This window comes from Barbus barbus (assembly GCF_936440315.1).
Source record: "Barbus barbus genome assembly, chromosome: 15".
Classification (NCBI taxonomy): Eukaryota; Metazoa; Chordata; class Actinopteri; order Cypriniformes; family Cyprinidae; genus Barbus; species Barbus barbus.
In genome coordinates this window covers 24,411,113-24,420,966 of record NC_136743.1, presented here as the reverse complement: position 1 = coordinate 24,420,966, position 9,854 = coordinate 24,411,113, and the positions used below count along the sequence as shown (strand labels likewise).

The 9,854-nt window shown below is 37.5% G+C and overlaps 1 protein-coding gene across 3 annotated transcripts in view; it reads left to right on the top strand.

Moving 5' to 3' along the window:
- Positions 1-1,969: 1,969 nt before the first annotated feature.
- Positions 1,970-9,854, top strand: part of LOC306881635 (fibroblast growth factor 12) — a gene marked incomplete at both ends in the record, with an annotated part of 124,771 nt that continues 116,886 nt past the window's right edge. For 2 of the 3 annotated variants that reach the window (XM_079435812.1, XM_079435811.1), the window contains one exon: positions 9,642-9,837. In XM_079435812.1, coding sequence (XP_079291938.1) covers positions 9,642-9,837 — 196 coding nt within the window. Of the gene's footprint in view, positions 2,061-9,641; positions 9,838-9,854 lie in introns of those variants that run through there. The other variant, XM_079435813.1, reaches the window with a different exon arrangement.

Genomic DNA, 9,854 nt, shown 5'->3' with positions numbered 1-9,854 from the left:
AAAATTTTTTACAGCACAAACGGAGCACAAACGAATGAGACTATTTTTGCGACGTTTTGCTTTGGGTGGGGGGCCAACTTCACGGAGGTCTCGTCAAGCCTGCATTTATTTGATCAAAAATACAGAAAAAAACTGTAGCCTAATATTGTGAAATATTATTACAATTTAAAAGAATGTTTTTCTATTTTAATATACATTTATACTATTTTAATCAAATAGAATGTATTTATGTGATTCAAAGCTGAATTTTCCAGCTTCATTACTCCATTCTTCAATGCATGGTCCTTCAGAAATCATTGTAATATGCTGATTTATTATCAATGTTGGAAACAGTTGTTCTGCTTATTTATTTATTGGAACCTGTGATACTTTTTTGGGGTTCATTGATAAATAAAAAGTTAAGAAGAACAGCATTTATTCAAAATACAGAGATGTTTTCTAACAATATCAATCTTCACCGTTTCTATCAATTTAACAAATCCTTGCTGAATTAAAAACTAATTTCTATTAAAAAATAAATAAAAATTCTGACGTCAAGCTTTTGAACGGTAGTGTAGGCTATATTGTTACAAAAGTTATATTTTAAATAAATGCTGTTCTTATTTAACATTTTATTCATCAAAGAATCCTTAAAAAGGTATCACAGGTTTTCAACATTGCTAATAAATCTGCATTGCATAAAATGCATTAAGTAAATAAAGTAAATTAATAAAGTATATTAAAATATTAATAAAATAAATGCAGGCTTGATGACTATAAGTGACTTCTTGCAAAAATATAAAATAGTAATGTATCAATCTTTTGACCTATAATTTTTTTCCCTCATATTGCACCTTTTTACATTTGAGCCCCTGCCCCTGATGAGCTCTCTGCAAATCCGTGGTTTATCACATAATTTTAATGTGTTATCCATATGGTGTTTTGTGTTTGTGTTGCCAGTACATTTTACAATAACAAACATGTTTTAATTGTTTAGATTGGTTGGTACATTAAAATTTAATGACACATAAGAGAAACAACCTCACTGTGCGTGTTTAACAATAAACAACCAAAAATAGGTCAAAATGCTATTTATCGTTATCATTTATTACGTTGTAAAAAAGTAGGTTACAAACTGACCATCTTCGGCAAGATTCCAGTTTCAAGACTGAAGAACTAATTTTAAAACTGTACGGGTTAGGCCTATCTGCAAAAAGTAGGCTACAAACTGACCATCTTCTGCAAGATTCCAGTTTCAAGACTGAAGAACTAATTTTAAAACTGTACGGGTTAGGCCTATCTGCAAGGGACTGTGTTATGAATTTGCAAAATTGCCATGGTGAATATTTGATGAACAGTTCTCCTTGCTTTGATAATTAAACTAAACTACTCCGTTACATCACCGTCTGGCAAGTGAAAGTGTTGGCCTGCAGCGTCCTCCAGCGTTTGGATTAGCTCAAGGCAGGTGCGAAACTTCTTGAACGTGCGCTAAAAAAATAAAAAAATAAATAAAATCTTTAGTCTTTAAATGTAGGCTGCATCTGACGTAGGCTCTACGCCTGTTTTTGCCTCCCTATGAACACGAAACAATTGGCGTTTTAACTATTTATGCCGCCTTTTACCCCGTGTCGCCAAAATCAGAGGCCGTCTTGTCATTCATTCCTTTAACTTTAGCGTGCATGGGGCACTCATTACACGCCTGCTAGTAAAGACCGAGGCATTCGCAAATTAATCTAACGTCCTTGCGCAGCCTGCATCTGGAGATAACTAAGGCGAGTACTAACTAGTCTGCTACTGGAAAACAAGTAGCAAGATGCACTCGAGATGCCTCACTCGAGGCTCTCTTCCTTTGCCCTTTGCTATTTTTGATGCTCCGAACACAGAAGCTGCACTGTATAGCTACTCGAGGGGCTCACACTACAGTCACCCTCTGTTGTGATCCTGTGCTCGTTTGCGTGGATTGACGAGGGATCCACACCAACTCAAATCAATGAGGATTCTGAGGCTTTTACTGAAGAAAGGAGCGCATATGCTGCAGTGTCTCTGTGGACAACGATCGGAGCCGACTACAACCACCAGCGGTGAGACATTTAGCTGTGCATGCTCTCCGCTGAGCGATGAAAAACGCTCTCATTGGCCGCTGGCGCTGGTGAGCACATCTTCCGTGTCTGCGGTGCTATGCGCTCCCACTCCAACGCATTTGTTCTAACTTGTTTGTGAGGGCTCATGCGACTTCTTGCGACCACTCATGTCATTCCATCTCACATCTTATGACACGAAATACATCTCCATCATAGTCATGAGCACGACCGCTGCTGCAGTCCCAGCAGTTTATTGCCGAAAACCGTGTCAAGGACATTTCTTTTTGCTACCGGGAACAAAGAATGCAGGGCGAATGTAGGACACTATTGATGAATATGCAGCAAATGCGGTCTGCGAAGCTACGGCAGACATACACGTCCCGAGCTCAGTTGAGGTGAGATGAGCTTTCTAAAACAGGCTCCGGCAAAAGAGCAGGAGTGTCCTCCAGGACAGGGAACTTCTGCACGTCATTCAGCACCCTGGACAGCAACTCAATTCCGCATCGCTCCCAACTCTGCTACAACTTACACTCGCCTCCTTCAGAGTAGCTTGTGCTTATATATATATATATGTATGTATATATAACACCCCTGCCCAGCCCCACAAAAGCAGCATGGTAGTGATCTCATACAGCTCTGGCAGTGTGTGCACACATCTATGTGTAGCCAGTCATCCACATTTGAACTCACTGGACAGTGAAATTGACAGACTGATAAGAAAAAAAGAAAAGAAAATCAAACCTGCTTTAAAACCCAGCTACACAACTGTAGCTGTGCAACTTTACAACAGAAACAATGCTTTAACAAAAAAGCAAATCAGCAAGATTTATTTGACATCAAAACAAACATTCAAAAATGCTGTCTAATCACTCTCGTTGTACTTTGATGTCTTCAAGTCAAACACCCATTGTGCTTTGTTAGTAGATGCACAACAGTTCTTCTGTGGCTTTATAGGTAATATTTTTGTTTACACAATTTAGCAAAATCAGACAATATTGTGTCTAATATATACCACAATATCAACTTCTTATTATTGAGTTGTTATAAATAAATATAACATTTGCAACTGGTTATTGCTCAAAAAATGCTGGAAAATCACTTCATGTAACCCTACAAGAGTAATTACTGATAGAATGTCTGAAAAAAAAAAAGAATGTCACATTTTAGAGAAGAAAAAAAACACCCATTGACTTTCAATGCTGCTACATAGTAACAACGTTCTACTTCAAGGGCCTTGATAGAAATGTAGTGGAGTGAAGATTACGATATTTGTGACCCTGGACCACAAAACCAGTCTTATATCGCTAGGGTATATTTGTAGCAATAGCCAAAAATACATTGTTTGGGTCAAAATTATACATTTTTTCTTTTATGCCAAAAATCATTTGGATATTGAGTAAAGATAATGTTCCATGAATATATTTTGTAAATGTCCTACCGTAAATATAGTAAACCTTAATTTTTGATTAGTAATATGTATTGCTAAGAACTTCATTTGGACAACTTTTTTTGCAACCTCAGATTCCAGATTTCCAAATTGTTGTATCTCAGCCAAATATTGCCCTAACAAACGATATATCAATGGAAAGCTTATTTATTCAGCTTTCATTTGATGTTTAAATCTCAATTTTGAAAAATTGACACTTAAGACTGTTTTTGTTTGGTCCAGGGTCACACACAAGTTTCTAGAAACAATAATATTCAAGTAAAATACAGATAATGTACTTACTTGCTGTGAGACATAGGGTACAACGGGGCTAAAGACCCACCTCAAGAAAAAAAATTGCTATTTACTGCACCTAAAATGTATAATTGCAGAAAAATATATATACGTTGTATTGAACATTAATGGAGCAACAGATTTTGTGTGAAAATAAATCATTCAAGTTGTTTATTTTGTTTAAAAATCTTATAAATTTATGAGGTGGCAAGGGGGGTATGGGGTAAAAGGCACACGGTATTGATACAAATACTTCAGCTAAAATAATGTTGTTGTTGTTTTTTTAAATAAGTTAATACTTGTTCAAAACAATCATTTTAGCAAATTTTGTACTTTATTTTATAAAATAATCTTTGTTCAATAAATATACTGTCATTAAAATATGTTAATATAAAAAAATATTTTAAAATACAGAAACAGAATAAGTTTAATAAGTAAAGATTCTGAAAGTATTGAAGGAGATCCAATAATAATAATTGAATATATATTTACAGTAGTAACAACAAATACTATTTTATTATTTTATATGATTAATATCATATTTTTTAAATATAATGGTTTCATTCTAAACATGGTGATTATCTCTAATATGAACATATTTAGCCTACCATCTGAATCTAACCATGTTATGTCAACAAATGGAAAAGCCAGCGATCTTTTAATTATCATGTTAATTACTGTGCGCCTTTAGCCCCAACAGCAGGGATGCTTTTTACCCCAAATACCATACATTTTCTTTTGTTATTTAAAAACTGTTGATTTAATTATGTTAAACAAAACTGAAAATCATAAAGACTTTTGTCTAAAAATATTAGAGATTCTCATTTGCTACTTAAAATAAAAAAACATAAAGATCAAGTAAACCAGTGGCATGAGCAAAATGTGCTGATGAATCACTTTGTGCTCTATCACAGGAATGCTTCACTCCTCAGGTTTTGATTGGATATGGCCCCATGACTAAATTGGGTTTTGAAACCAGGACAGGAGTTCTCAGGAGTATGCTCAAGAGAGATCACGCACAAACCACCATATCTGCCATACAGGTAAATCTAAAAAAATTAGAATATTGTGAAAAACTGGATTTTTTTTGTAACTTATTTCAAAGAGTGAAACTTTCATATATATTTTAGATTCATTACATGTAAAGTAAGACATTTCAAAAGTTTTTTGTTTTAATTTTGATGATTAGAGCTTACAGCTCATGAATGTCAAAAATCTAGTATCTAAAAATATTAGAATATTTCCTAAGATAAATCAAAAAAAGGATTTTCAAAGCAGAAAAGTTCAAGTTCTTTAAAGTATGTTCCTTTATGAACTCAATACTTTGTCAGGGCTCCTTTAGCACAAATTCCAGCATCAGTGAGGATTAGCATGGAAACGATCAGCCTGTGGCTCTGCTGAGGCACTATTGAGCCTTCAGCTCGTCTGTATTGTTGGATCTGTTTCTCATCTTTCTCTTGAAAATATCCCATAGATTCCATATGGGGTTCAGGTCAGGCATGTTGGCTGGCCAATCAAGCACAGTAACATCATGATCAGCAAAGCACTTGGAACTGTTTTTGGCACTGTGGGCAGGTGCTAAAGTCCTGCTGGAAAAGCAAATCAGCATCTCCATAAATCTTGTCAGCAGATGGAAGCATAAAGTGCTCCAAAATCTCCTGGTAGATGGCTGCATTGACTTTGGACTTGATAAAACACAATGGACCAACACCAGCAGACGTCATGGCACCCTAAATCATCACTGACTGTGGAAACTTCAAACTGGACTTCAAGCAGCTTGGGTTCTGTTCCTCTCCAGTCTTCCACCAGACTTCAGACCTTGATTTCCAAATGAAATGCAAAATTCAAATTTATCTGAAAAGAGGACTTTGGACCACTGAGCAACAGTCCAGTTCTTTTTCTCCTTAGCCCAGGTAAGATGCTTCTGACGTTGTTTCTGTTTCCGAAGTGGCTTGGTAGCCCTTTTCCTGAAGACATCTGAGCTTGGTGACTCTTGATGCACTGACTCCAGCTTCAATCCACTCCTTGTGAAACTCTCCCAAGTGTTTGAATCAGCTTTGCTTGACAGTCGTCTTAAGCTTGCGGTCATCCCTGTTGCTTGTGCACCTTTTCCTACCCAATTTCTTCCTTCCAGTCAACTTTGCATTTAATATGTTTTGATACAACACTCTGTGAACATCCACTCCTTTCAGTAATGACCTTCTGTGACTTACCCTCGTTGGGTGTCAATGATTGTCTTCTGGACCATTGCCAAGTCAGCAATATTCCCCATTATTGTGGTTTCAAAGATCAAGAGATACCCTGAATTTATACTGTAGAGATGGTCGTTTAATGAAGCTCAAATATAAATATTCTAATATATTGAGATACTGGATTTTGACTTTCGTGAGTTGTAAACTCTAATCATCAAAATTAAAACTAAAAAAACTTTTGAAATGTCTTACTTTACATGTTATGAATGTAAAATATAAAGTGAAAGAAAAAAAGTGAAAGTGAAGTGACATTCAGCCAAGTATGGTGACCCATACTCGGAATTCGTGCTCTGCATTTAACCCATCCATCGTGCACACACACAGCAGTGAACACACAAGCCGTGAACACACACCCGGAGCAGTGGGCAGCCATTTATGCTGCGGCGCCCGGGGACCAGTTGGGGGTTCGGTGCCTTGCTCAAGGGCACCCTCAATACCACCAAGTCGTGGTATTGAGGGTGGAGAGAGCGCTGGGCATTCACTCCCCCCACCTACAATCCCTGCCGGCCTGAGACTCGAACCTTTGGATTACGAGTCCGACTCTCTAACCATTAGGCCACGACTTCCCCTTAATATATATGAAAGTTTCACTTTTTGAAATAAGTAAAAAAAAAAAATCCAGTTTTTCACAATATTCTAATTTTTTTAGATTTACCTGTATGGCAGATACTAATTTTTTGAGATGTATCTGTATGTAATGAGCTGTCACTTCTCGGTTGAATTTGCCAAAGTGTCATGGGAGAATTCAACATAAATGTACCATATCTTGCAAATGATGGAACTATTGCATAGGACATTATTATGAACATGCAATACAAGTAAATACTTGATTAATGCGGTTTAATTAAACATTTGACCATAGTAAAATGCTTGATCTATGCCCTTTGCATCATGCAGCAGGCATAAAAACATTAGCATTAACATGATTTCATAGTGAAAACCCCTAGTGCTGGTTCAGCTTATGGAGGTGCATAATGCAACACACTCTCATCACAAAAAAAAAAAAAAGAAAAAGAAAGAAAGAAAAAAGCTGATAGGTTGATGAGAGGGGCTTTTGTGCATTTCCATACTGTAAACACTAGGAGGCAATATTTCTTTGAAAGATGTCTTAATACGTTCTGGGATTTGATGCTCCTGATGCTTTATCTCTCTTGGTTTGAATGTGGAATAGTTTTGGTGATGCAAGTCTTTCGATACCTGTATTGAACTTTATGTCTATAATTACATAAGTAATTCATAATGAACTCTGTTTATTCAATGTTGTGGTCCGTTATATCTCACGTTCAGTCTCTGTAGTTGGTGTACTTCAATTCTATTTTAAATTCAGACTTTGTATACTTTTCACATGGTAAATTCATATCTCAAGTTTATTACATTTCTTGAAATGTCATTCACTATGTTTAGCTGGAATAAATTTAAAACATTTTTATAATACTAGTGTCCACTGGATCTTGGTTTTGGCCTGAACTTTGTGCTAATATAACATTACTGCGTTTGTCATGAAACAGAAATACTGCCAATTAGAAATGAAATGTTTTTTGCAAAGGCACTTGCTATAAAGGACATGCACATTCATTTTGAGGCGCAGTGGCCGAAATCACTGGGGGTGTGACAGTTATTGCTTGGCAAATGGTGTGCTGTGATTGTCACTGTGTACAGATTCAAGATCTGCTTTTTTGTCAGAGATTAATGAAAACAAAATGCTTTGTGTCATTCGTTCAGTCCTCTGAAATAGAGGTACTTGTATCCAATATGATAATACCATTGTAAATCTTCTCATCCTTGCCTTACTTCCATAACATTTAACAGTTTCTATAATTTATGATAATTTATATTACAAATGACTTAGCTATCCCATCTCCTAATTTTGTTACCAGATTCTCCATAGTATTTGGAAGATTGTTAATCCAGACGAAGTACCTTTTAAGAAGAGCATCAAAGTGCCGCTATTCTTAAAAGCATTGTACCAAGTCCATGTTGATGCAAAGAGATGGCTGGAAGTCAATTCCTAGCCCCACATTAAGTTTGTAAAAGGATGAAAGAGCACATTCCCAAACTGAATTTTTAATGCTGCTATTTTGCACAAGGCAAGAGTGTTTTTGTGTCAGAGCCACGTGATCCACCCACTGCAGTGTCGGAAACCAGTGTGTACCCCACATAAGTACACAACCCCCCAACCCTTCCGTCTCTGCTTGCCCCACCAAGAATATCCTCTGAAACCCAGTGCTGAAGAGCTTAGTTTAGTAAGGCACAGTGCATGACATAAATGCAGCATTGCTGTGTTCTGTGATAGTTAGATCTGTATCTCTAAAGGGGAGGTGTTGTGTTAATCCATTAATTACTAAAGTAGAACAATACATCTCAAAAAAAAAGTAATTGCAGAGTGGGCGATTAATGGATTGTGTCAGACAGACCTTAATATTATGGGCTGCCACATTTGCACTAAATACACTGAACAATACAGTGACAAACAGAAGACAATCTGTATAATTATGGTGTGTTTTAATCAGAGTAGCAAACAGATGGGCAGAAAATTAATAAATTAACCCCATAGATGACAATGAGATGCAATAACAAGCAGAATCTGAACTGAGATCATTCTCTGTTACTGTATGTGCCACATTCACACATAAATAATGAGCCAGAGGTGACCATGTCTGCTGAACAATCCTCCTCTCTCTCTCTCTCTCTCTCTATTTTTTTTCTAACTCCTTCACTTGCTCGCTCCCGTTTACTCCTGTGAGTTCCTCATCCAAACCTCAATCACGTATGATTGCGTAGAGAGAGAGAGAAAGGGAGAGAGAGGGAGAGCGAGAGAGAGAGAGAGAGAGAGAGAGAGCGCATATCACACCCCATTCACTGGCTCAGTGTAAGTGTGAAAGAGACAGCACTAGTCTCGATTTTACAACATACCCTTAAACAGCTTCGCCAGGATTCGCAGTGTTCTCGCTGTGCTAGACACGTGACATTTAAATTGCAACTAGTTTTGAACAAAATAAGAAATTTTGACGTGAAGAGCAATGCACTGAACTCTAATAGAAGAACTATGAAGATCTGTAAAATAATTTGGAGAGCCCAGATGTTCCGTGAAGTTGTGTGCGCACCACTCATATAGAGCCTGAGAACGCGCGTTCTTGTGTCATGGGCTCCATTTATTTATGAGGATTCATGCAAAGATATCTGGAATGAACTAGACATGTGGATCATGTAGCAGTCGCTTGAAAGAGGAATTACGCGTCTGCTGTCTTCGGCACCTGGAATACCTGCGTGACAGGTTACCCATGTTCATAGGACGTTTTTTTAATTGTTCTTTTTTAATTTAATTGTTATTATTATTGCTTTTTTTTTTTTTTGCTTCTAAGACGAAGAACAGAAAATATGCTTTATGTAATCGTGTGTGAAACTCACAGCCGTCTGGGTAGATCGTCTGAGAAGGGGATGGGATTTCAGTCCTAATTCACAGGATCCTCTGGATTTTTCGCAAGGAATTGGAATGAGATCTGGATAATTTTGCGCAGACGATACAGTCTTGTTTATTTATTATTCCCAGTTATTGCGTTAACAGCTGCAACCGTCGAACAGCTCGTTTAACTGAATAGGCTACTCGAGATGGCCGCGATCGCCAGTTCTCTGATCCGACAAAAACGCCAGGCGCGGGAATCCAACAGCGATCGGGTATCTGCCACCAAACGCCGCCCCAGTCCCAGCAAAGACCCCCGCTCTCTCTGCGATCGACATTTCCTGGGGGTCTTCAGTAAAGTCCGCTTCTGCAGTGGCAAGAAAAGACCTGTTCGCCGGCGACCAGGTCAGTGCTGGATGCTT